Consider the following 27,611-nt stretch of genomic DNA (forward strand, 5'->3'; position numbering starts at 1 on the left):
GTAGCGTTTTTCGTGAGTTTGCTGTTAGCTTTTGTTCGAGGGGATCACACCAGCCACCAGGTAGCCGCTAACACCTGAATCCTCGGACATTATACGACACACAAGCGCGGACAAACGTGAAGTCCGGGACACAGCTGAGCTCGGTGAGTGGAGTTTACGCACAGAACCAGCAGCAGACAGTGTGAAGATACTGCCGAGCTAGCATGCTAACGATGCACTACATGTGATACACGGGGGCTGGAAAATAGATCAGCACGACTGATTTGTTTACGAAAATCATTTCCAGGGGCTGAGGTGTCTCTTTTAAAGGCATTACACTTCCCAAGTAAGCTCATTTATTCGCAGCATTGCTTGTATCTTTCAGCATCTACTGCTGCTTAACGCTGATCAACTCGAGGGTACATATCTTTGTTTTTGCCAGCTGGTTCCGTTAACTAATGTTGTTATTCAGGTCCCTTTTGTCGATATTTTGTCGATCGAGCTTCATTTCAATGCTGTCTAACATTTGAAAGGATTATTATTATGTATTTCAATACTGCGGACGCTCCAGCTGTTATACCCCTGCAATGTAAACTACAAGTGTGTGTTTTGTAGTGTGTTTGGTTTGCTTAAGGAGTTAACACGCGACGTGTGTGTCATTAATAACAGCTGTGGGGAATTGTCAAGTTGTGGGATGTAAAATGCAGCAGATTTGCAGCAAAGGAAGCATGAAGAAGTCATAACACAAGATGTGATGAACTTCTGCATGTTCGCACTTGGCATGTTTTGTTAGAACATGCCAAAAGCCTCATCTGAATATTTTAGTCTGTATACTCCAGATTTATTCTTCTCGTGTGTGGCTTATTTTTTACTCTAGTTTGATGCTTTATAGGGTAGAGTCACACATGTTTTTGTCAGCAAAGTACCAAGAAGCACAAACATGTGGAAGTTCAGATTTTAGAAAATTCATATTAGGAAACTCTGAACCTTCTCATCATATTCAAATAGTAATCAAATGTTTTAGCTTTGCTGCTATTTATATTCATATTAATATTTTATCTTTTTGTTAAAATTGTGCAAATTCAGTTTTCTAAACAGAGCATTCTCTGAAATTGTGCAACTCCTGCCTTCAGGGCACTTATAACATTTAAGTATGTGAAGCACATTTTGTTGCAGGTTTTATTCTGTTTATTTTGTCGATTTCTTTTACTAATTTATTCCACTTGCACTCTGTAATTTTTGAGTCAAGGTTTATGTGATCCCAGTCTAAATCCCATCGGCTGTATTCGTGCAGTGATGAATCATAACTTCCAGTAAATCTCACTGATGGATTGTTTGAGATCTTAATTTTTTCCCGAATGTGTGTGCCGTTTCTTCTTATTTATTAAGCTGCTAATCCTTTCTGTGTTTTCATGCATTTGTTTGGTTATCATTCTTCTGTCAATTTGGCCGAGTTATGATCTGTGAGACGAAGCAGTACAGATCCGTGCACGCTTTCAGTACACTCCCCGGTTGTCATAAAATAACTATTAAGAATTCACAAAAGAATAAACCCCGAAGCTGTAAAACTTCCTCAGTGCAAGACACTCATCACATTTAATAAGTCATGCTCTTTAGTGGCTGTGGAGTACTTTATCCTTCAGATTTTATTCTTATGACTTTCATTTCTTCTCAAAATGCCTTGGTTTTCTCAATGCAGTGTGTACTTTTTGTGTTAAACCCACTCAAATTCCCTTTGACTGTTTCCATGAGGGAATGAATCATAACCTACAGTATTTCTCTCAGGTGGATAACAATATGCTAAATCTGTCTTCTTTCCTTTGTTTGTGGGATGGGTTTTTTTCTTAAACATCTGATCTTTTGTCTCGAGGATGCACACCGTTTTTTGTAAACGATTTTGAAAGTTGTGTGGTTTGTTTTCATCAAATCAATAACTACAACTCATAATAGAAGCACAAAGACCTGAAATAAAAAAAACACAGAACACAATAAATCCTGAAGCTGCTCGATGTCCATCACATTCAGGTCCTGTTTACATGACAACGTTTCCCGTGAAAACACACAGTCTTCGACAAAGTCAGATTCCGGGTGACTTGTTCACATTCCCCTGTTTGATCCGGACCAAAGTCCTCTTTAGGAAAAAAAAACGCTTCATTTGGGCAATGTGAACATGCCCACAAACTTCAAATACTCTGTCTTGGTTTCTTTGCAAATGATCTTTCTCTCAGAAGCGAATGTGAACGTCACCCGATCCAAATGAAGGTGTGAAAATTCTTGGCTCCCCTCCATCCCAAGTGACCCGAGTCCCGGACTATCTGAATGTGAAAGATGCCAAAATACTATACTCTGGAGGTCGCCAATGTTGTTATTGTTCATCTACTCTCACATTTGCAGAATAACTACTTATTACAGTGGTGGTGTGCATGTGCAGTAGCAGTGTTTCACAAAAGTTGCATTGTCCACCATCTACACAAAGATGGAGATGGAGCATTCAATATGTTGGATTCACTCCCGTTTCCAGGGAACTTAAGCATTTTGGAAAAGTTCCACCTTGGAAGCCATTGTCAAAAAGTTGCATTTTCGATGGCTTTCGATGACACCTTAAAACACGACAGGTTTTCTATTTTTAACTTGAACACGAGGCCTCAAAGGAGTAATGCAATTTGATGCTACTGATCCTCACCTGGATGTTTCATTTAATGTACTTTGCTGTCACGTTTCTGTCAGTTTGGCTTTTATGTGAGGTACTGTGCACCCCTGTGTGAGAAACTATTGATCAGATTCACGCTCTTTTATCTGAAAAGTAGCTGCAATTCACCAGAGACTCATAAAGACTTTAAAATTCTGAAAAGAATAAAAAGAGAACCTTCGTAACTTTTTGCCGCAGGGCATGCAACATATTTACCTTTTGAAGCAGGTTTGACTGTTGCATATTTGAGCAATTTATTCAATATATTACATTACTATATTCCATATATAGCTCACGTCCATCCCCATGAGCTGCAGTGACGCTGATGAACGATTGATCTGCGCTTGTTTGGGGGATGGGTTTGCTTTCTAGCTCCTGATCGTTTTTCCTGGCACTTTCTTGCCATTTTTTGTGGTATGCTGTCATGTTGACACAAGTGGTCCCAGCCTGTCTTTTACAACCCAGCCCCTAACCAGTGGGGACTATTTTTACAGCCCTGGGTCTGAAACCAGGAGCCGTTGGGACCTGCATTGTTGTTTCATACAGATCCTGCCCTGAACCGGAACTGGTGATTGATCCCTCCCTCCTGTTGGACTAGACCAGACAGAAGGCGTTTAATTATATTGTCCACACCCATATCATTTGCGTCTTCTCATATCTGAAGTGTATATTTGCTCTATCATTACCACTCGGTGGGGGGGAGACTTGTGACCACACACATACAACAAAAGGATGTGTGGGAGTGGAAAGTTTGGATATTGTAAAAAAGATGGAAATGGGAGACTTAAGCTGGCTTTGTGTTGTTGGTATGATACTGAGAAGGTGTAGCGATGTCCTTTCTCTTCAAAGCACTTATTTTGAGGCTTTATACATATTGTGTCCGGATTTTAAAGATTGAAACAATAGAAGAGCTTCACTCCAAAGGTGTAATATTATATTATAAGTGTTTTATTGTCCTGCAGCAATATACAAGGTTAAAAATACTCAATTCAAAACATTTCCGTTGAAAATGGCTAACTCCTGAAGCTTCTCTTCCATCTGAACCTAGGGCGACATTGAAAGAGAGTTTGTGGTTTGATAATTAAAAGCATTTAGAGTTACGGTCTGAATTTCAACGTGTTTACATGCTACCGAGTCACGGTGTTGGTCCGTTTCTGCTTCTTTCCTTCACTGCAATCTGAACCACCTTGTGTAAGGGCTGTCAGGCGGCATTCAAACGTTTCCTACAGACACGTTGAAGGTGTTTGACATGCTTTCATCCAACGACGACAGCAGTGAATGAATTCAGGCACGTGGGCTCACAATAGAGCCATGTCAGTCCTGAGGATTATGGATATACAGGCACATACTTCTCACAGACGGCAGAGCTGCAAACTCCTCAGCAGACATGTTGCACACGTGCTCAGTGCAGGAATAAAGCTCTGCAGTCAGGGAGCAGCCGCTCTGGGGTCATTGGGTGCTTTACAGGAAGGCTTATTGGCAAAGTATAGCCTGAAACTGAGGATGGGCGGGTGTTTATAGTTTTGTAAATAAGACGCATCTTGTACTTTGTTGTTGTTGTTCCAGGAGTCACCTGTTCTGCAGGACGGGAGCAACAACCTGAGCTGTGGTCATCTCTGGAATTTCTGTGGGGATTTTATGATTTAGTAGATCGTGTTTTTCTTGCTCCTAATTTACTAACTGGGCTATTTGGTTTTTGGGGGGTTCTTTTCCTTGATTTTTCTTGGGCTTGAACATCAACACATAATTTATCATGCTTCTATCCGATTTTTGTGACAAAAATATGTATGTATAGAGCATGTTGCTATCGGGACAATGATAAATTCTGATATGGGGTGCAGTCTCATTGTCTTACAATCTCAAGGTGTGTTTGAGTAAATATTTCATGGATGATGTCAGGTGTGTGAAGACTGGTCACATGGTAAAATGTGCAACGTAGGGATAAGTCATTGACTTTAAGTAATTTTTTTGTGATTGAATAAACTAAAACTATGTGAAATTACATCAGTATTCATAAAAAGTGCAGAAGATGGAAGACATGTCTTTACAATTATAATTGCACGCTCTGGTTTTTACCCCGCCGACACAAAGCTGACTTCAGCAAGCCGGTGTGTGTTTAGTTGGTTTCTGTTGATGTGTATTTCATTACTGGGTTGTCCAAGCCTCAGGCCAGAAGGAAATGGTGGTGTACCTTCCCAGAACTGCCCTTTTGATGCAGTCCAGGTGGAGGCAGGAGGAGGTGTGTGAGTGTTTGAAAGTCATATATCTTGCGTAGTTTCAGGTGAGACCGGCCGCCTCCCTCTTTCTATCTTTGTTTCTGTGAATCCGTGTTGTGCGTATGTAATGTGTTGTGTGCATGCCGTGCCGCTCCCGGGGAGGTGCGTGGAGGATGGCATTGCAGCTCAACATTGTTCCCAATCGGGCTTTGCAATGTCAAAGCAGCTTATAGGTTGTTTGTTATATGTGGAGTCGCTTCACCACATCTCTGATTGCCGTTTCTTTGTGGCCATGTCCACCTCGTAGGTTCGATAAGGGTTTATCTTGGTGTACGTGCTCTATCTAGTTACAAGGTTGTTCCCTGCGCGCGGTGCAAACTCTCCTCGAGCGGCTCAATGGGGAGTGCGTGGTCAATAGCGCATTGTTCATCTCTGCATGTGCCCTTCCTTCACTGTGGCACAGCAGCAGTGGAAATACTCCTCTTTATGAAGACTGCAAGATGGAATAAATGCGGAAACAAAGCCGGCATGATGCCGTGTTCCTAAATGTAAACGGACAATATAAACGGTGAACTAACAAATTTGTCAATCAAAAACAGGTTTCAAAACTATCTGATAAGAAATGAAGTGAATTTATGAGGCAGATGGGCCCGAAGCCAATGAACAGCTGAATAGACAAAGTGTGACTGGCGTATCAGAGCAGATACTTTCATATCTGCATTGCATATGTGTTATGAGATACTGTCCATCCCATCATCTTATCTTGGAACCAGTCTAAGATATTCTGCAGGAAGTAGAACAACGTGATCGCACCTCGTCCTTCTACCAGCAGGAGGTGGAAAAGTGCCTTTGAAGGACATAAATAGCTTTCTTAATAATTCTTTTCCCGTTGTTGGTCAACAGTCTCACCAGTGCTTCAGCAGACGTGTTTGAAACGTATGATCTCTGTTTCTACTGAATGAGTTTGTGTGACTTGCAGCTCAAGTTTTCCGGATGGTCACTGTGTCACTACGTCCCTGTTACCTGTGAGAACGCCTCATTCTTGAAACACTTTAACACCAGCCTATTTCCACAGGACTGCAAAGTGTCAATCACATTTACTTGTACACACGGAAATTCAAGAAACGTTGATGATACTCTGGTTTGTTTATTCTTTATTGAAACTCTGTCCAGCTATCATTGCTGTCAGGTTCCTTCTTGACTTGTTTGTCCCACAGTGCAGCATCCTCCAGATGCAGCATTTTAAAGTCATTGAGTTAGGGTTGGCGATTGACGGAATGAACAGTAACCTTTTTTTTCCTGCTTGGTGAAAAAGAGGGTTAAGAGCTGGCAGCTGTTTTCACATCGTAAGGTTTTAAAGTGCAACCAGTAAACGTTCTTTTGGACGTTTGGGGCTTTCCTGTGTCTACGATAATGTTTCAGGTGAAAAGAGCAACGTTTTTAATGTAATGTCCGTTTACACTGAGACGGCAGAGTCGTAGTTGGCATGCCAGGACACCAGTTTTTGCTGTTAGTTGAAACCACACTCATAGTTGTGCAGAGAACAATACACTCTAAACATTGACAATGGTGAATATGCAGACATTTGTATGGGCAGACATTGTTATTACGGTTGACTCTCGTGTCATGCCACTCTGGAAGGCGCCATTGTCGTTATTGTCCAGTGACCTGTGCATGTGCAGAAGAACTATTTACTATGACCATGGTGCGTGTGCTCAGAAGCAGCGTTTCAGAAAAGTTGTTTTCCCTCGTTTCCACGGAGACAGAGTTTGAGTACCCCTGATGTTTGCAGATCAAATCCAGCATGTTCCTCTTGCTCCCGAGGCCCCCGTGTTGATTGTTATCATACAGAACTCAACATAACACCAGGAGTCGAATACGAGACTATAGTAAATAAGACGATTCCTATTTTCCTGATCTCGTTCCAGGAAATCAAGCTTGTCTTTATGTCTCTATCAAGTTGGAGAATTGTATTATTACCATCTTCCTCTTTTCACCTATGAAACTTGGATTTCACACATCTTTGGAAAATAGCTTGTGGGCTATACCTAATGTGGGTGTAATGTTTTAATGTATGGTTGTTGCACTTTCCTCTGGTTCTTGGATTTCTGCCATCAGATCCAGATTGTTTTGCAGCTGCTGTGAAACTGACGCTCGTGTCCGTTGCTCACAGTATTTACTCGGTCGGTCACAAAATCAATTTTCCATGGAAGTGATCAAATGAACATCCAGCTTTGATAGTAAATCTTACAACTCCTCAATCGTTGCTACAAATTGTTATTTCGAAGCACCTTCAAGTGATTCTGTGTTGTGGTGCTGTTTGAGTACTTTTATTTAAATGTCAACATGTCTTGTTCAATCCTATTTTTGTGCATTTTTCTTTATTCTACAGATAAAAAGAAAAAAAAAGGATTGCAGAAGAGTTCCAGATCGACTCGAGCATCTGTCACTGCAAATCACCGGCGTTCCTTACAAACCATCCGCCGCTCCTGATCGCTGCCCGATTCCTCCAGTTTTCAACATGGCGCTCATGCTCCGGCTCCGGCAGCACCACTGAACCACCACCCTGGACCTCCACCATGGAGAGAAAACGCAGAAAGAAATTAATCTAGCTGCTCGGGCCATTTGCATTATGGACTCATTTTTCGAGCTGTGGACCTGAAATGCTCTGTCCCAACCCCTGACCCCTGCCCCCCCCCCCCCCACCCCTCACCTGGACAGCCAAGGTTTTTTTCCAGCTGCTGCCACAGTTTGTGCTCAGACAGTTGGCTTGCACTGTTTCAAAACTCAAAATGCTGCTGCGCTCTGTGTGGGTGTCCATGCTGATGGCGCTGCTGGCAGGTTTTCTGCCTGCAGTGGGGATGGAAACATTGGGAGGGGCCAACAAGGAGCCCCACCCCTCACCTTCTGGGTCCAACTGCTCCCAGTTAACGCTCAAACTGGAGTTCTCCTCAAAGGTGGTGGAACACGGTAAGGTTGTTTTAACGTTTGGACAAATTACAGGAATTCTATCCGATGCAGCTGTTGGTGTTCTTTATTGTCGAATTAAACACTTTTGTCCCACTTTTAATAATGAAACTTTGTCTGGTGGTACAAAAGATATTTAACCTTCAAAATCAAGATAAAATGGTAAAATGGATTTGGCTTGTATAGCGCTTCCAAATCATTCTTTTCTTTAAATCATCTAGTCTTTGTCTTTGTCTATTCATTCTGTTTAAAGCAATTAGATACTTAAGAAGCACGATGCAATCCAGTGCATCTCAGAGGAAACATTTTGGGAACCACCAAGCTATGAAAGACGGACATCGCCCAATCTTGTTCTGACTTACTGCCCGTCGATACTCCTTCAACTGTGATGTCATTTATGGGTTTGAAATTTGCCCATTGTGTAACAGTAGCAGAGAGTGACTGTGATTGGCCGAAGTAGAGACCCACAGTGGAGTCAACAACAGAAAACCTTGAGAAACGGAGTGAATTACAGTGAAAACGCGTAACATATCAAGAGGTTTGAAGTTTTTGAAGTGTTGTATTAAGTAGGTCTCATTTACAGTTCAGCTTTATCACTAACCACTTTAAAATTACAGTTATTAAAAATCTGGATGCTGAATATTGAACATTGAACATTTCTCCCCCCAAATCCAGACTTTTGTTTTACTTTCATTACAAGCACAGCTGCACGCAGCACAAAAACTCAGTTATATATTAAGCATCGAAGCACCCAAATGAGTGATTACAGTTTTGAATTCTTCATTGCCACATTGGGTCATTGGGAAAGTTTGTTTACACCAGGAGAGTTGATCTCACCTTGGAGTGTAGTTGTGCCTGCATTAACATATTTTAAGAAGTACAGAAACATTGGCTACAATATAAATGTGTCCTATTTTGCATTGCAAAGGACCCCCCTCCCTCCCCATTGTTTGATAGTCATAATATGTCCCTGATGTCGCTCCGGCAACGATTTCCTCCTGATGCAGAAACACCAGACCTATTTGTCTATTTTGGAAAGCAAACAAACAACTTGGTAGCTCTTCCCCGCTCAATCAATTGTCTTTGAATCTTGTCTTTTGTGAAGTAGCTGGTGCCAAATCAATAACGAAAAAGACGTTTGTTTTCCCAGACATTTGTCATAGAGTCAAACCGTTTCCATTACTGCACCAACTTCACATTTAGTCACAAAGTTCTGAGACGGATCTATAATTCCCCACTTGACGCATACTTTTTCCTCTTCTCTCCCCTCTCTTTCTTTGCAGAGTACATCGTCGCATTCACAGGGTATTTCTCCGCCAAAGCGCGCAGCCTGTACATTAGCAGTGCCCTGCGGGGCTCCGGGGACGATGGCGCGCTGGACTGGCACATCGTTCCCCGAGAAAACCCGGCTTCCGACTTCCCCAGCGACTTCGAGCTGGTCTACTTCCGCCAAGCTTCTCCCAGCAGCCTGCTGACCTTAGAGGACCACCCGTACATCAAGAGGGTGACGCCGCAGCGCAAAGTGTTTCGCTCGCTGAAGTACATTCCCTGTGAGTCCGACAATACGGCGTTATTGTGTGGTGAAATAAAGATCACAGTGTTTCGCGGTTTGGCACATCCACCCGAGAGAGGACAGATCTGGAAAGATGGAGGACGGCGCTCACAGACCGTGTCTTTGTTCAGGCAGGAGGATGTGTTTTCCCCCTTCACAGTGTTTGTGGTGCACAAGCAGATTGTACGTCTTAATGTGAGGTGCAGGCCAGCTCGGGGAGAATTTGTGTGGCGTTGGGGGAGGGGAGGGGAGGGAAGACAGAGAGCGTCTGTTTACTCACCCTGTGTGGGAGTAGGTGAGTCGGTGCTTGCCTGTACAGGGAGGGGGGGGGGGGGGGGGGGGGGGCGCCACACCCTATGCCTGGCACTGGATGAAAGACTTCAGTGTGCCCCCAGCCCTCATGTGCACCATAGTGTACTGCTATATGGCTCTTCTTTTTTTTGTCAAAGGTAATAGATTTAACCCAATGGGATTCTGCATGGGCTGATGAATAGTGGGCTGCACTCTCAGTCTTGAGTTTGGAGGCCTCTCTGTGTGGAGTTTGCTTGTTCTCCCCATGATCTCATAGTTCAAAAATATGCATTTCAGGTTCATTAGATTCTCTAAATTGCCTTGAAAGTATCACAGAATATTGATGGATCGATGGGATTTTATATTAAAAGTCACATACCATAATACGAAACTTTCAACTTCCATAGTTTAGAGTGAAGTATGACTTCACCACATGATCATTTTCAAAATGTATTAATACTGTGATTGTTTTCTTCAATGTTCAGTGGACTGTTTGGTCAAAAAAAAAAAAAAAAAAAGCTTAATTCCTCGTAGGTGTGGGATTATGTGAAGTCTGTGATGGACTGTTGAGCTGTTCAGTACCTACACTGTCCTTCACCCACAATCAGCTGGGATCAGCTCCATTTCTTCATTTAAATAAAGCTGGTATAGAAGATGGATAGATTGTTGCATTTAGCCAGACTCCCAATGAAAGAGTAGAATATTTGACATCCAGTCATCCTACACATAAAATTTTAAGTAGTCGTCACTGTTCACCTTTTGAATTGTACTTAGAATAGAATATAATGTGAATAACCTTTAAAGTCATTCATTTTCCACCTTCCTTTTCACCCTTAATAATACATTAACTTCGAAGCTTTGTTGGAACGGAAAATATTTCAAGGACATGTGTGACTCATTATTTCATCTTTTTGTGATCTAACTTCTGGTTTCAATTACCTTTTTTCTTTTATGTGTGTGATTGAACACCATTTTCTCAAGTGTCTCATCAAATTCAAATTTTGGGCAATTGTATAAATATTTATAGCAAGATGGTCAGTTGTCCAGGTCATGTTGAGTCTAATGTTGTGACAGCAACAGTGTTGCACACACAGGAGACCATTTAAACTCCACAAAGAAAGGCCAAGCCTGAATTTGAAAGGGGGATATTGTTGCTTTGAGCCATGAGAGCAAAACCACTATTGAGAGCAAGTTTTTGGGGGGATGAATGAAAGCTGCCCTTGTATACCATGTTAAAAATCATAGGGTTAAAACTTTTATCGAATGAGAGTATTCTTATTGATAAAAAAAAAAAGCGACAAACCAACGGAGTTTGAAAACCAACGGCTGAATACCTGAGTCAGTGTTGCCTGTTTGTGATGCAGGAACCGTGGTGACTCTGAATTATTAGAGAAGACAGGAGTAGAGAAGCCCTGCAGGCGTCTCTCCTTTCACTCTGATCACTTTTCCTGTCCCAAGTAATTCCAGTCGTCTTAAATTAGACTGCTGTGATCAGCCTCACATCAGAGCTAATAGATGGAGGGAGGAGCGCAGGCGGAGGACAGATGTAAAGAAGTCACTTGCAACGAGGGGATCAGAGCGTGATGAGTGCGATTAGGTTAACGAGAAGATTAGGCTGTCTGAGGGAGGTGCTGCAGTAATGAAAAATCCGACTCTTGTCGACTTGTCTGTAATGTAAATAAGTTTATTAACGCGTTCTATCTCTCTGCAGCACCGGAACCTGCTGCGCCCTGCAACGCCACACGCGGGACCCAGAAGTGGCAGTCTTGGCAGTCGTCCCGCCCTTTCAGACGCACCAGCCTGTCCCTCGGCTCGGGGTTCTGGCACGCCACCGGGCGCCACTCCAGCAGGCGTCTGCTGCGGGCCATCCCCCGCCACGTCGCACAGATCTTGCAGGCAGACGTGCTCTGGCAGATGGGACACACTGGTGAGCAAGTGACCGCTGACTTGTATCATGACACGCAGTGGAATTTTAAAGCAGCGGTGGGCTAGTTGAATGTGCATGTTCCAAAAACGCATCCGTCACTACTGGCAGGTAATCTGCTTCTACCGCAATGTTATGCGTTCAGTTTCTTTTGCATCCTGAAGAATGGTATTGATAAACTAAGTTGAAGGTGCAACAGAAAACGGCCGCAAAACGTCAAGGTGGGCCAAAACAACAACTTCTTCAAAAGCCCAAACCTTCGATTACCTTCCCCTCTAATTCAACATGCAGCTTGCTGAAGGTTATTTCATATGTAAGACTGTATACTGAGCTTTTGGATTTTGAAACGATTCGTGGAGAGATCAGAGTCCTCTTGATTTCAAGAGGTACCGCATTTTTAAATGTTTTAGCAATAAGTGAGGCATCATTGAATTTATTTATGTCACAAAACTGCTCATTTTAAGCATTTGCATTAATGGTATATCATCTATGTAAAAAAAGACCAAAAAAAATAAATTCACCAATTAAAAGTTTTGTGAGCATATGGGCCGGTTGAATGTGAACATCCTGTCTCAAATATATATCTAAGCTTGTAAAGTAAGCAGCAGAAGAATAAATGGTGGAGCGTCGGGCTGAAGAGGAAGATGATTGGTCAAAATGACCAAAAAAATCTATAAACAGAGTCGCATAGGATTTGCTTTATTGGTGCAATAGACACAATTACAGCTGAATGCATAGTGTGACGAATGAAAGTTTGAAACAGTACACCAAACACCCCGAAATAGTATGACAATAATATAAAAAAGAAACTATCGCATGTTACTCTTTTTTGTAGTTGCACATGGTGTGGATGGGTTGCCCGAGTTGAAAACAAAAAAAAAATTGGGTCGTACAATAAAAAGACTGGGAACCACTGTTCTATAGGTTTGAGGAAGGGTGTGAAATAATGCTAAGCTGTAGGTTCTGATTGTGTGTAGGAAGTGTATAATTCAAACCTTATAAGGTAGAATATGCATAGGAGTGGCCTTTCCTAACGTGTGTGTGTGTGTGTGTGTGTGTGTGTGTGTGTGTGTGTGTGTGTGTGTGTGTGTGTGTGTGTGTGTGTGTGTGTGTGTGTGTGTGTGTGTGTGTGTGTGTGTGTGTGTGTGTGTGTGTGTGTGTGTGTGTGTGTGTGTGTGTGTGTGTGTGTGTGTTTGCAGGTTCTGGTGTGAAGGTGGCTGTGTTTGACACGGGGCTGAGTGAAAAACATCCACATTTCAAGAACGTGAAGGAAAGAACCAACTGGACTAATGAGAAGACTTTAGATGATGGTAGGAATGAAAACTAAATAACATGCTTCTGTGTATTTGTTTGAATGCGTGGGCATTTTCTTAATACCTTGTTGTACTTTATGTCTTCAGTGAATTAAATTACTTATTATCCAATATTAGTAATGATTTCATGTGACTGGGGAGTTTGAAGCCACTCCATGAGTTATTGATGGTGTAACATTAAGAATGGATGGCTAATATGATCATCTGCTTGTCCTGTTTTGTTTTGGGGTTTTTTTCAGGCTTAGGCCACGGTACGTTTGTAGCAGGAGTGATTGCGAGCATGAGGGAGTGCCAGGGCTTCGCTCCAGACTCGGAGCTGCACATCTTCAGAGTGTTCACCAACAACCAGGTACTTACTTGCTCCATAAACCTGTGTATTGTTTAATGCAGCACATAAGAACCAAGCTCCCTCCATTTACAAACTCACATTAAAAACTGTTATTATAATGGTCTGTTGCTTGTATTTGTCCCTCGCACTCTCCCAGGTTTCGTACACCTCGTGGTTCCTGGATGCTTTTAACTATGCCATCCTAAAGAAGATCGATGTACTCAACCTCAGCATTGGGGGACCCGACTTCATGGACCACCCTTTTGTTGATAAGGTGATACACTCTTCTTTGGATTAACCCAGAAACCCTTCATTTTGTCACAGTGAGACGCGAGGGAAGGCTACTAACGTCTGACCGGGTGGATCACGGCTGTTGGTAGATGTATACATGCTTGTTTGAACGTGAAAATGGCTCCTCTGCGTCACACGTCTTCCACAGTGCGTTAATGAGGTGGAAAATCAGCAGGTCAGCTGTCAGCGCGAACGGGTCAGAGCAGCTCATCAACATGTTCACTCTGCTCACAGAGGAGTACAAAAGCAACATGCTGCCTGCCATCGCAACTGTGGAATAGAGAAAAATCAGCTTCCCCCCCCCCCCCTTTATTATGAATTATCAGCCCAGAGGCTTTTCTGTCCTGAGACAGGGTGTAATGGGTGCAGTGCATACCATGATGGATTGGCTTGCTCTCACGATTAACGTCTGCTGTGTGAAAGGAGCGGGAAGGTAAACCATTGTAATAAGATTCATGTCTCTGGAATCTTTCTGGCAAAGAACTAAAGTCCATCAATTCTCCTGCACAGTCATCTGGATGTGACCTTCATACAATATTATCTCAGATTTAAATAGTGAATGGACTTCACCTACAAACAGTTTAAGCAATTTCAATGCTCTTTAGAGCGGCTGTGTGATTTTGGCAAAACGCCTTCGACTGCAGCTTAAAATAACAGATTGCTGTCGTGTGGCCAGATTGGAAATTTCACCGCCACGAGCTCCATTCATGCACTGATCAATCCAAAACTAACAGTTTGCAAGTTTCCAATAGAGTTCTGTCCACATTCTCTGTCCACTTCCATATCAAGACTTTTTCTTGCACATTATTGTGAGCAAGTTAATTCTTGGTATTCTGTGCATTGATATTAATCATACCGATTACAAGCTTCTAACCACACAATGTAGAAGAGACTTTACAGTTTTATTTATTCCTCCACACACAGTTGCACACCAATGGGCTACCGTGCGAGGCACTCGCATTCCATTGTGAGCAACATCAGATTTAATCTCGCTCAAGGGCATTTAGATGTAGGAACAAGCAGAACAAGGGCAACGACTTTTTTTTTCTTTCGTTTCTTTTTAAATAAGAATTGCAAAGCAACCCGCTCAACCACCTCACCCACAGTTCAATAGTGTCGTTTAACCAGTGCAGCTCAGTTGTTAGATGACAATGTAGGTGGTTCAATTCCCCATCACCGTAGCCACTGTGGTATGTTTGTGCTTTTGGAAATAAATTAGTGATGGTCACTCTTCACAAAAAAACATCTTGAGAAACTGCCCAAGTGCTTTAGATTCTGTCACTCATCAGGAATTATCATTGTGGATTCATTTCTTCTCTGACAGGTGTGGGAGCTGACGGCCAACCGAGTGATCATGGTTTCTGCTATCGGAAATGACGGGCCTTTGTACGGGTATGGAGCCCTTTACCTCTCCCAACAGGACTGTTCTATTTGCCCAAACAAAAAGCAAATCCTTGTTGTTCTGATCAAATCACCTCTGTTACTTGTAAGACCACATTTACGAGTCAATTTTTATTTTATTTTTAAGTAGATTCAAATACTTTTAGTTTTTCAAACTTGGGCACAGTATTTCATTTTAATGCAATAATATCAATTTTTTTGTTGTTTCACATTAAACACATCACTAGTTTAGATGTTAACGTTGTCTCACTTGATAGAAAAATCATATTGATAGTTGACTGTCCTTGTTTCATTTCAGTTTTTATCATGAACATATTGCTGTGAAACACATGCATTGAGTATTATATTACTTCATGTAGCCACTTTCATGTGCTTGTTGATCATCATAAACAGTAGATAATCAGTTGTGTGTGAATAATTTACATCCAGAATAAAAGTGTAAAATAATATACTAACAAATGAAAAATATCATGATGTTACACATGTAGTTAAGCAGGAATACCTTGGCTAAAATAATATACGGAATGTGATCTACACATAATGTACGACTATATGCAGAGTATTTTTATTAGTGTTACACTTTCGAGCACAACCCTGAAAAATAGACTTGTTTTCGAAAGACTGACATCAGTAGATGGAAAGTGACTGACTGCAGCTGCAGCCTGGATGAAAGAGGTCTAAACAAATCAAACTTTAGACTAAAAATGCAGTTAAAAGAAAACGTAGTGACGAAACACTTCAGAAATATATCGGAAATCAAAAATATGAATTAAAGGAAATACAAATGATTTAATAGAAGAATGAAACAATGATAAGATGATGCACAATATAAAATTTTATATTTTTTGCTATTATTGCAAAATAATTGCTGATGTCAATGCAAAGAGCTCAAGGAGCTCCAGCCAGTAGAAAAATATGAAGTTAAGCAGTTTAAACTAATAAAGGCCTGTCTTTATGTCAGCACCCTGAACAATCCTGCAGATCAGATGGACGTGATCGGAGTTGGAGGAATCGACTTTGAGGACAACATCGCACGGTTTTCCTCCAGAGGCATGACCACATGGGTGAGTTACAGCGGCGATACGTACCGACACTGCGGGGAATAAAGAGACTCTACAGGTGAAAGAAAGCAGTCCTGTGGGTGTTGAAGGTACAAACAACCTGGAACCATGAGATGTCACTGTATAACAACAAAATGCTGCTACAGTACCACAGAAAAACCTTCATTACTGCAGTTTTTGTCAGCACAAGCAAAAATGCTAAAGCGACACAGCAGAACTAAAAATGTAGGAAAACATCCAGCAATTACTAATAAATTCTTCTTTTAATGCAGAATGACTTATGTTTTCTTTCTTCTTCCCAGCACTTTTTTTTTTAACAGATGTGACTTACACTCAGGTGCAACCTATATTCTAGAAAACATGGCAACTAGTCAACTAGTTACTGTCAGTAACTATTAAAGTAACTTCACTCTTTCAAACAATTTTACATGTGGATGGACCTCTAACCCAGAGATCTGCCCTCAGATCTTAGAGCTAGTCAACCATAATGTAAGCTTCCTTATCCCTCATCCGCATCCTATCGTCCTATTTTTTTTTTTAATCAGTCATAGTCCACAGCAGATGCAGGCTTTGGGATCTGATAAACACTTCCTGATGCCGTCAGGTTCCCTGCCTCGTCGATCACCGTCAGCCAGCCATGAAGAAGCTCCAACTTTCCCACCATGAAGCTTGACTTTCTTCCTTTCTTTTTCTGTCATGATGGTTCTGTTTTTGTTTTTGTTCTGTTTTCACATTCATCACCGTCCCATTCACTCCCATATTTTTAACTGCAGAAGAGCTATGTGGGAGAGGCACAGTGGCTAAAAAAAACCGCTTGTTTGCCCACAGTGTGACTTCACGGTGTAGGCGGAATGACACAAAGTCAAACATGTATTTAACTTATGAATCAGAGCTATTTTGATTTTGGAATTACAGCTTTATGCCTGTGTGTTCAGAATGCTGCTCTTGTTTGTGTGTAAATAGATGATTGGCCGGAGCTTCACATTTCATAGTTTAGGATTACTCTCAAATGTTTTTTTGTTGTTTTTTTTTTAGCTACTTGCTCCGTAATAAAACATAAAGATTAAAATAACACAACTTGTCTGGAAAAATGGGTTTTATTTTCTGCTTTGACGGCAGCATCTGCTCTGTATGCATCTCACGTCATGTCCCATCTATGCAGGAGCTGCCAGGGGGTTATGGACGAGTGAAGCCCGACATCGTCACTTACGGCTCAGGGGTCCGCGGCTCAGGGATGAAGGAAGGGTGTCGCTCTCTGTCCGGCACCAGTGTGGCTTCTCCGGTGGTGGCGGGTGCTGTCACACTTCTGGCCAGGTGAGTTGAATAAATGAGAGACAAGGGAACAACAGTCAATCTATTTCTGTGCATCTTGTAGGAGAATTTCATGAAAAGTTTAGTTATATATGGGTATTATTCATGATGCACATGCTAGGAACATGAGGAACATGCAAACTCCACACAGTGTTAAACTACCTAGAGCCACCTAAAGAAAGATGGACTTTGAAAAGCTGTATAGATCTGATCTGCAAGCTTCACCACATTATAAGATAAGCTTCTTCTCAGAGTTGTTAAAAGAAGTGATTTTTTTTTTTTTTAAACCCTGAGGTAGATCCGTTTATGCCAAGTCCTTTACTTGTCACAAACAATTATACACAGTATAATTTACCATGAAATGTTTTTAGTACTTGTTCCACACCGAAACAACAATTTTAATAATAAGGGTAAAATAATAATAATCAAAAGCACACAATAATGTTCTTAATAATAATGAAAATTAGACCTAAAGAAGCATTTATCATTAGAGCAATGTCAGAAATGCATACAATCGGTTTGATCTTTTTTAGTGGTGAGAGGTTTTCCGGTAGAGGGGAAACTTTTTTTCACAGATGCATAACAAAAAGGATTCTTAAAAAAACTGTAAAGATTTTGGATTCTCTCTCTTTATTGCTCTCTCGCTCTTGTTCCGTCCATCTCTTTCTGTGTACTTCCTACACTTTATTTTTCTCTCATCCCTCTCATTGTCACTAACCCTTCCTCCTTGTCTCTATCTCAAGTCATGCCATCTTTCCAGTCTCTCTCAAACTCTCTTCATCTATCTCCATTTCTTTCCGTCTTCATCTTTGTCTCGCTCTCGGGTTTGTCTGTTTCCATCCCTCCTTCTCTGCGTCTCACCATCTGTCTTCGTTTAGTCGATCCGTGCCTCTTTATCTTTGTCTGTCAGGACAATAGAAAATTGGAGTGGAAAATATCACCCATTAACAATAATTATATTAATACCGTTTAGTTGCAGTGCACTTTGCATTCAGAAATATCAAAGTCTGACAATATGCAAATTAAAAGAAAAATTGAAAAAAGCCAAACACGTTTTTGAAGGTTTCTAGAGTCTGCCAGGTTCCGGCAGTGAACGTCGGTCCATTTCCTCTGTGAGAGGAAACATCTGATGACGTGACGTCTTGCTTGTCAGTCACGTGGACTCATAAATCTGCTCTGAACCAAAAGTGACTGAAATGTTTCCATCATCAAGCAGTCGTAAAAGATTAAAATGTCAAGTGTTTGTGTCTGGAAGGATTATTCTGTGGCAGAGCGGTCATGAAACGTGTCACATGTTGCCCTGAGTAGTTTGAGATAAAGTGCAGAGCTCTGCAGTGAAGCCGCTCACTGACCCGTGCAGGAGTTTGACTTCAGAGGATGTGTGTTGCATAATACTGAGGCATGATATGGTTTAATTACCTCCAGTTTTGTAATCCTACATGAGCAGGCGTTGAAATGAGTCCCAGAGGACGGAGGCGTGTCCCTGACTAGTGTTTGATATTATTCTCACTCTGTCACTTTCCCCTCTCCGCCTGCTGAAACTGAGCCCGTTTGTTCCTCATGGTCTGTGGTTAAACTGCGTCCCTCGTCTGTCTCGCGATCCACACTCGCCACACCCGTCCACCGGCTCTGCTCCGAATAAAAACAAGGGAATCCGACACCCACAGATTAGCTGGTGCACGATGAGCTGAGCCAGACTGTCCTGTTCTGTCCCGCAGCACCGTGCTGAACCGGGAGCTAGTAAACCCGGCCTCCATGAAGCAGGCGCTCATCGCCTCGGCCCGCCGACTGCCCGGAGTCAACATGTTTGAGCAAGGCCACGGGAAGCTGGATCTGATCAGAGCCTACCAGATCCTCAACAGCTACAGACCTCAAGCCAGGTATGAGCAAGAACAACTAAACTGTGGACACGAGTTCGTGTTTAATGAAACCCAACACGATCAAAGTGTTTAAATGCTGTCCTGCTGCTCTTGGAGTGGTATATTAATTACATAACACGATAATAAACATCCTCCCAGTGGAGTCGTTCTCCTTACTCGTGAAGGGAAACGAGCAGGAATTAAAACAAACAGTTCTTGAAGGGAACACAGAAGTGAAAATTCATTGAGTGAAGACTCACAGGGAACCTTCACCATACAGGCCAATGACTACACAAATTATTCATGATCACAGTTGAAAGTGGCTTTTTTTTTCCTTGGCTGGCTGAGTTATTGATATACAATAAGATCAATGTCTATTTTAATAGTTTAACTATTGTTGCATACTGGTATATATACTGTGAATTACCTAAACGACATATTTTCAACAAAGTTTATGACTTTCTGTATATTAGTGGAATAGACTCACTAAGTTTAGAGTGAGGACAGTCGTAACAGGTCCTTGTCCCCTCTCAGTCTTTCTCCCAGCTACATCGACCTGACGGAGTCTCCATACATGTGGCCTTATTGCTCTCAGCCAATCTACTATGGAGGAATGCCCACCATTGTCAACGTGACCATTCTGAACGGGATGGGCGTCACCGGCCGCATCGTTGACAAGGTGAGCAGACGAGATACCTCGGATAAAGAAAAAAAACAGTCTTTCCCTTTCCCCGGGACTCGATTGCTGCCGTCAAGACGAGGCGCTCGTGTAATGAAGGACGAATGAAGGTTTACTCCTTCTCTGACCCGCTTTTTGCCGAACTGGCATCTTCCCTTGGAAGCTAAAGTTCACTCTCTCTCCTGTTCAGCCCATCTGGCAGCCTTACCTCCCCCAGAACGGCGACCACATCGACGTGGCCGTCTCCTACTCACCGGTGCTGTGGCCCTGGGCCGGCTACCTGGCCGTGTCCATCTCCGTGGCCAAGAAAGCGGCGTCGTGGGAGGGGATCGCCCAGGGTCACGTGATGGTCACGGTGGCGTCGCCCGCAGAAAACGACGTGAGTTTATGCAGCCGCAGCCAGTATTCAGCTTTTCCCTGTTCTTTACAAGAAACTCGTTACTTGGTTGATATTGCAGATATTGAACATGACATCTAATTATTTGTGCTGTTATATCTCACGCTGTATTCATTTGACTTTCATTTTGTATTTTCTGGTCTGCTATCATGAATTACAATCTACCCAGGGTCTTCACTGTTTAACTGCTCCATCTGTCGTCTCCATGGTTTCCCCTTCTTGCAGTCGGAGGTGGGAGGCGAGCTGACCTCCACGGTCAAGCTCCCCATCAAGGTGAAGATCGTGCCGACCCCCCCGCGCAGTAAGAGGGTGCTGTGGGACCAGTACCACAACCTGCGCTACCCACCGGGTTACTTCCCCCGAGACAACCTGCGCATGAAGAACGACCCCCTGGACTGGTGCGTGTGTGTTTCATGAATTCGGGTTAAATTGTTCACCTTCAGCTTGTTTTTTGTTTTGTTTTTTTCTTATTGTCGTGTTTATTTAATTGTTTTTGTCTTCTCAGGAATGGCGATCACATCCACACTAACTTCAGAGACATGTACCAGCATCTGAGGAGTATGGGGTACTTTGTGGAGGTGCTGGGAGCTCCCATCACATGCTTTGATGCCAGCCAGTATGGTACGAGCACACGGCAAACTGATGTAATGCATAATGTAGTACATTTTCAACTCATTGTGCAATTACGCTACTCGGTTCCATTTACAATCTGGCACGATTTTCAAGAAAATACTGATTGGCTTGTAACTTTAAAAAAGTTCCAGCCACAATGGTAGGTAATCTAAAAAGTTAAACCTGATTTTTTTTTTTGTCATTATTAAGCATTGAGCCATGTGTACATAAAAAGGGCTAAATGTATTACTTAATGCACCAAATTCCATTTTCCAAAAAAAAAAGAAGTAGGATACCCACATTTTCTAATAACTGTTGCAATATGTAACAAGTTATTAAAAATGCAGCAAAGTTTGTTACAAAATGCAGTAGATCATGACAACATGTGGCGTTATTACATGACGAGTTGAAAATGTATTGCATTATTACATATTACACCATGATGCGGCGCTACAGGCTTCTTCATCAAAGTGACTCCGGGTCTTATTTCCCCCCCTCCGAGTCTCAGTTGCTTATGGCTGAGAGGAAAATAACAAACAGATGGACTATTTCCGTCCGTATCCCTGCAGGCACGCTGCTGATGGTGGACAGCGAGGAGGAATATTTCCCCGAAGAGATCACCAAGCTGAGGAGAGACATCGACAACGGCCTCTCGCTCATCGTCTTCAGCGATTGGTACAACACGTCGGTCATGAGGAAGGTCAAGTTCTACGACGAGAACACCAGGTATCCTCCCACTCGTGATAGAAACCTCATGTGTCAAAGGTCACTGGAACCTATTTTCTCAGGGCGTGAGATGATTGATGGGGTCACATGTAAAAGCGCAAAATGCTTCAGCAAATATAAAAAAATGCCTTTTTCTCGATCTACAAAACATTTTTAAGCTTTACGTGAGGAGGACGCAGCTTAGAAAGTTCAAAGACCTTTTTTCATACAAAAGCTACATCGTAGGTTAGGTCATAACTCTAATTCAGGATATTTTGTTGACTTTTTTGCTGCTTTTTTTTTTAATTGTTAATCGTTTCTACTGATTTGAGCTATTCTAGAAATATTGATGATTCTTGTTTTTTTAATCATTGTATTTGTTTTACACTTAGACATTTTTACCTTTTTACCTCTTCATAGCTAATGGCTATATGATAGCTAATTGTAAACCATTATAGCTGTTTAAACAGTAACATTTTACTTTATTTTAAAGCGTTTTTACCAAGACGTGGGATTTTTACTACTTATAGTCAAAGGTGAAGCTGCACGCTGGGCCTGTGGACCAGAAAGTCGTGTTTGATGACAATTTGACAATGTGACCGAGCCACGTTTGGATTCCGTGCCCTTCTTACAGATGCTGATCAGAATCTGAGCTACTCTGTGACGTAGTGGGCTCCTGCTGATTAAACACATTCACACTAATTGTTGTTGGGATGAGTGGGTGGAAACTCCAGTTTTTACCGCATATTAATCAATAAATTCAATTCGTAGCACGCATTTGTCACAGTGGCTACAAATCAGCAAAATTGCTTCATGTTTTTTAAGTATTTCCTTCGGAGCACATTTGTATTTTTGGGATTCAGCCCACAGAAGAGCTCGGTACCCTGAGGAGGAATCAATAAGTAATGCAGAGTGGTTTTAGATTAAGTTTTCTCTTCATGGAGCAAGTTGAAGAAACTGAATAGAAATGTATTGTAGTATGCCAATGTGCTCTCGTCTGTTTTTCTTTCCCCCCCATTTAAAATGCTCTTTGTGTCTAAATGATCCACGTGACACTTCAGTCATCTCGCCACAACGCAGTGCACCGTGCTATCGTGGAGAGTTTCCGTCTTCAGCATTAGAGTTTTTTAATGCATCTTCGCGCCGTAATAAATCGCATACATCACGACTTCGAGGAATCGCAGCTCCTCGTGAAGTGATAACAATTACTCACCGCTCCATTCATATCCAGCGCAAGCTGTTGCACAGCATACCAGCAGATTAAAAGACTTGAATACAGTTAAATATAGTCTCTGCAGCTTTGGCGTATTATGCTGAGTAATTCAGTTTTAATTGAATGGAGCCAGTTGGTTTTGAGCGTTTCTCATTTAGACAGTGCAGCAAAACAAAATAGCAAATTCATTCCAGTTTGTTCTGCGAGTGCACTGCAACTTTCAGGGGTGTAAAGTTACCTGCTTGACACCCTGATGCTATTTTGAATGAGATTTGGTTGGGATTTTCACCTAGATTCGTTGCTTTGCGTTAAATCAAAGCAGCATCTTTCATGCAGGACAATGACATTAACATGAGAAGTATTTTATATTATATTTTATATATAAAACACAAACAAAAATAAGAAGCTTGAGCAGCTACAGGTCAACCATATATAATATTATGTAAAAGTAATCCAACTGATGTACACTAGATAAAACTTAATTTCATCAAATAATACCAATCGGATAAATAAATATAATTAATGCAATGAACTTGCAGGTTTCTAATCAGATGGTATTGTTCACATTTCTTAACTAAGAATAATTTGTCTAACATACTAAACCTTAAGTTTTATGAGTAGAGAAAGCACTGGCATAGTAATGAACTCTTTAATATTGTTTTTCGACAGATAACTTGGTAATTGATTTGAATATTTCTGTTGGACCTGCAGGCAGTGGTGGATGCCGGACACAGGGGGCGCCAACGTCCCAGCTCTGAACGACCTGATCTCCGTGTGGGGGATGGCGTTCAGTGACGGACTGTATGAGGGAGACTTCACGTTGGCTGATCATGACAGTGAGACACAGCTGCTCGCTTTCTTGTCCCTCGTCATTCCCTGTTGTGTTTCCTGGAGAATAAAGATGGCTCCTCTGTCTGCCTGCTCTCTCAGTGTACTACGCCTCCGGCTGCAGCATCGCCCGCTTCCCAGAAGATGGAATAGTGATTGCTAAGAACCTGAAGGACCAAGGTACCTGCAGCGCTCTGTTTAAGTATTAAACAAGCACCTTGTGGCTGTGTTGGCTGGCTGCCACATGCAGTTCTAGTTATAAATCAGTCGAAACAAAGTCTGCAGGAAATGAATGTACGCCGTTGTAAAGTCATTGGACAGCATGAAAAGTGTGTTTACATGTTTACACATGTGTATGCATTGGTCTGTAGTTGTGTACTCGATTGTGTAGGCTTACTTGTGTGAGTGTGCACATTTGCATGTTTCTGTGTGCGTGTGCGTGTGTGTGTATATCCACAAGTTTGAAAGTGTGTGTGTTTTCACAGGTCTGGAGGTTTTGAAGCAGGAGACTGCGGTGGTGGAGGGAGTTCCCATCCTCGGACTGTACCAAACTCCATCAGACGGGGGAGGTCGTATCGCTCTGTACGGAGACTCCAACTGTATAGATGACAGTCACAGACAGAAAGGTAACGCCACTGTCGGCCCTGATGCACATTCCAGTTTAATCCTACAGTAACTTGAATGTCATTTTTTAATGGTTACTGTGTGATTATAACCCCCACTGGCATTTTAATCCCTTTTTTTGTTTGACCTCCCAGATTGTTTTTGGCTGCTCGACGCTCTGCTTCAGTACACCTCTTACAGTATGACCCCTCCCAGCCTCAGCCACTCCCACAGCAGAGTGGCCCCGCCCACAGGAGCTGAGCGCCCACTGCCACAGAGACTGGAAGGTAAGGAGAGAACCAGTATTTTACTCACGCATCAGTGTTTCGATAAAGTTGAATTGAATTGATGCTGTGAGTCACGTTTCCTGTCTCTGCGCACTGAAACCTGCAGAAATCTCACATCTTGACGAGCGACATCGCTCTCAGTACATGAATTAGTTGTAGACTGTTTTTGTTAAAGGAGCATTGAATGTGAACATTTTACTGGTTCGGTTTTGTCTTCACAGGTTTTAGGCTGTGTGCATGGTTGTGTCCTGTAGAAAGGAAGAACTTAAGGAATAAAGCCATCAAAATAATTGCCAAAAACGTATTTATTTGTTTTCACTTTGGTCATTTTTTGTCATTTATAATGCTTCCTTTCGGTATAGCAAGTGGGGAAAAAAAGGAATGAATATCATTACTGTCAGACTCACTCTGCAAACTAAAGGCGAATCATCAGAATCATATCTTCACCTCAACCTTCACCACAATAATGCTAAACGTTGAGGATTTATCCATGTTTTACAGTTACTTTTCATGTTTCATGTTCCTGTTTGGGTAAAAGTTGATGTGATGCCACTTTTAACACATTTCATTGATTCATTCATCAATATATTTTGAAAATACAAGAATTCAGTCAAACTTGAAGGGAAAACAGACCTTCATTCCCCCAACATGATAATATACGGGAATCTTCCTTCTTTTCTTCCAGGTAACCATCTCTACCGCTACTCCAAAGTTTTAGAGGCCCACCTGGGAGACCCGAAGCCCCGCCCCCTGCCTGCCTGCCCTCACCTGTCCTGGGCAAAGCCACAGCCAGTCAATGAGACGGCCCCCAGGTATTATCCTCTCCTTTACCGACTTCAAATTAGATTTCTGCTCGTAAAATTTGAGTTTCACAGATTCAGTTGTTATCGTGGCAGCCTTTATTACTCGCATTCAATTCCAAAATGTCTTGTTTTTAAGCTAAAGAGGATCACAGTACATTTTTTTTTTTTTTTTTTTTTTTAACTTTCTGCCGTTGCCGGCGTTTTCATCATTCGTGTCCTCAGTCCGGGAGCTGCACTGAGGAAAAAGCTGTCTCCCAGTCGGAGTGTGAAACTTTGAAGCTGTCCTCTTTGCACTCTTGTTTTTGTTCCGTTTCTAAACCTGTCATCAGAGTGAATCGGTGCAAAATGGAGCCGAACCTCAAACTAACTGATGTGGAACAGACGTTTCCACACATGCTGCCATCACACTCGCGCCCTCACTTCCTGTTGTTTCTGTGTGTCTGTCCTCCTCCCCTTCCTCCTCCCTCTCTGTGCTCAGTAACCTGTGGAAGCACCAGAAGCTTCTCTCTGTGGATCTGGACAAAGTGGCTCTGCCCAACGTGAGGGCGTACCGGCCCCAGGTCAGGCCTCTGTCGCCCGGGGAGAGCGGCGCCTGGGACATCCCTGGAGGTAAATGAGGACCACAGCAGCTCATTTACATGCTATACTCTGTGCAGTGATCTTATGATGACAGAATGATAGAAATGATAGAAAATCGTCTTTAAGGCCTTTGAAAGAGAGACGGATACCTGCAGAGGGATCCACTCACACTGAAGATGCTTGAAGACATTACAGATATGATTCACAATATGGAGATTCAGATTGTGTCGCTGTGGTCCCTAAAAGAGAAAGGAGAGGAAGACAGGGACTCATTATAACTGTGTATTAGAATCAATCAACTGTTTTCTGGGTGTTATTGATCGAACCTTATTTACCCTCTTGGGTTTAGCCAATCCCAGTCAGGGTCGGCCCTCCTCTTGATCCTCCCACAATTAGGCAGTTCTGTGGGGTGATGTTACGACATCATACCACCAGAAGAAGTGCTTCCTCCTCTTCCCAACATGGGAAGGTGTGGGGGCGGAGCCAGTCCGGCTCACACAGCCACAGCAGATTCTGAATGCAGCTCATATGATCCATTATTCAAATGGTTGAAAATCAAGGAAAAGCTGGATTTGGGGAAATAAACTTTGAATTCAATGTTTTTGGACCAACAAGTTCAAAGTTCAATAAGACACATGTGTAAGTGTTAAAAAGCCATATAATAGTTTATATATATGCCCCTCCCCCTCTGCAGGGATAATGCCCGGCCGCTACAACCAAGAGGTGGGTCAAACCATCCCAGTGTTCGCCTTCCTGGGAGCGATGGTCGTCCTCTCCTTCTTCGTGGTCCAGCTCACCAAAGCCAAGGGCAAACCCAAGCGCAGGAAACCGCGCATCAAGCGACCCATTTACCTCCAGCAGCAGACGACGACGACGACGACGACGGCGGTGTCGGGGAAAAACCCCACAGTGTGACCGTCGCCTCGGACTGCTCCCCGTTCACCGGCAAAAACAGTGTGACGAACTGTTGGTGCAGACTGCTTTTAGACTCCAAACGTCCACCGGGCGTCTCGTGGAAACGGTTCTTGTGCCTCTCGTCGTGGGTGTTTGTGTGTGTGTGTGTGTGTGTGTGTGTGATTGTGTGATTGTGGACCAATGAACAGTATTAGTGTTACACACATGACTATGAAACACACACACACACGCATGGCCCTCCTCATAGAAAGACACGTTGTCAACATTTCGTTCTCTTTCTCCCCCCCTTTGACCAAACTGTTTAATTTTGAATTACATGTCTGACTTTTATATTTATTGAATTTGTTTGTACCCCAACACGGCGTTCTCAGAAGGGCGTCACCTCAACACACACACAAAGTACTGTAGTAACCACACACGCACACGTACGTCCCAGGTTTTTACAAGTCCTGCCCGCATCATTGAAATTCATATTCATTGTTTTTATATTTTATATGATGAATGAACTCTGGCCCAGCGTCCCGTTGATGTCATCCATCATGAGCTCGACAACCAAGTAGCATCGACAGACTTGTTCAGATATATCTCATCAATTAAAAAGCATAATCAAAGCCGACTTGCTCATTTCATGTTTATTTTCACGTGCCGGTCGTTTGTGCGTGATTCTGGCCTTTATAGAGCACTGATGGAAACGTTTTTCACTGAAACTCCCCGGAGCCGTTTTAAGGGATGTAAGATTTATGTGCTGCCAGGTTTGTGGATGGGCTAGCAGCTGGGGAGATTCCCGGGATATTTCCCTGTCGACTAA

General features: G+C 42.5%; 1 protein-coding gene across 2 annotated transcripts; it reads left to right on the forward strand.

Moving 5' to 3' along the window:
* Positions 1–27,406, forward strand: mbtps1 (membrane-bound transcription factor peptidase, site 1). 2 transcript variants are annotated; one of them, XM_080505139.1, is made up of 23 exons: positions 1–152; positions 7,285–7,854; positions 9,135–9,401; positions 11,406–11,621; positions 12,818–12,928; positions 13,171–13,280; positions 13,417–13,533; positions 14,875–14,942; positions 15,913–16,015; positions 17,175–17,326; positions 19,042–19,203; positions 19,717–19,861; positions 20,052–20,240; positions 20,484–20,656; positions 20,764–20,879; positions 21,440–21,596; positions 23,500–23,624; positions 23,719–23,796; positions 24,102–24,242; positions 24,375–24,506; positions 25,192–25,318; positions 25,788–25,918; positions 26,583–27,406. In XM_080505139.1, exons 2-23 carry the CDS (start codon positions 7,677–7,679, stop codon positions 26,801–26,803), a joined length of 3,219 nt encoding a protein of 1,072 aa, XP_080361265.1. In that variant the 5' UTR covers positions 1–152; positions 7,285–7,676; the 3' UTR covers positions 26,804–27,406. The 2 variants fall into 2 exon arrangements, with proteins under 2 accessions (XP_080361265.1, XP_080361264.1); XM_080505138.1 differs by having other exon boundaries at positions 1–143; positions 7,277–7,854.
* Positions 27,407–27,611: the final 205 nt, after the last annotated feature.

This window comes from Blennius ocellaris, assembly GCF_963422515.1.
Source record: "Blennius ocellaris genome assembly, chromosome: 11".
In the NCBI taxonomy this organism is placed as follows: domain Eukaryota; kingdom Metazoa; phylum Chordata; class Actinopteri; order Blenniiformes; family Blenniidae; genus Blennius; species Blennius ocellaris.

Bases quoted from the DNA above. Each gene is read 5' to 3' on its own strand.
- mbtps1 (XM_080505139.1), top strand. From the start codon at position 7,677: ATGCTGCTGCGCTCTGTGTGGGTGTCCATGCTGATGGCGCTGCTGGCA. The intron at 19,204-19,716 runs GTATGAGCAAGA...GTCCCCTCTCAG, and splicing joins AGCTACAGACCTCAAGCCAG to TCTTTCTCCCAGCTACATCG. The intron at 20,657-20,763 runs GTGCGTGTGTGT...TTGTCTTCTCAG, and splicing joins AAGAACGACCCCCTGGACTG to GAATGGCGATCACATCCACA.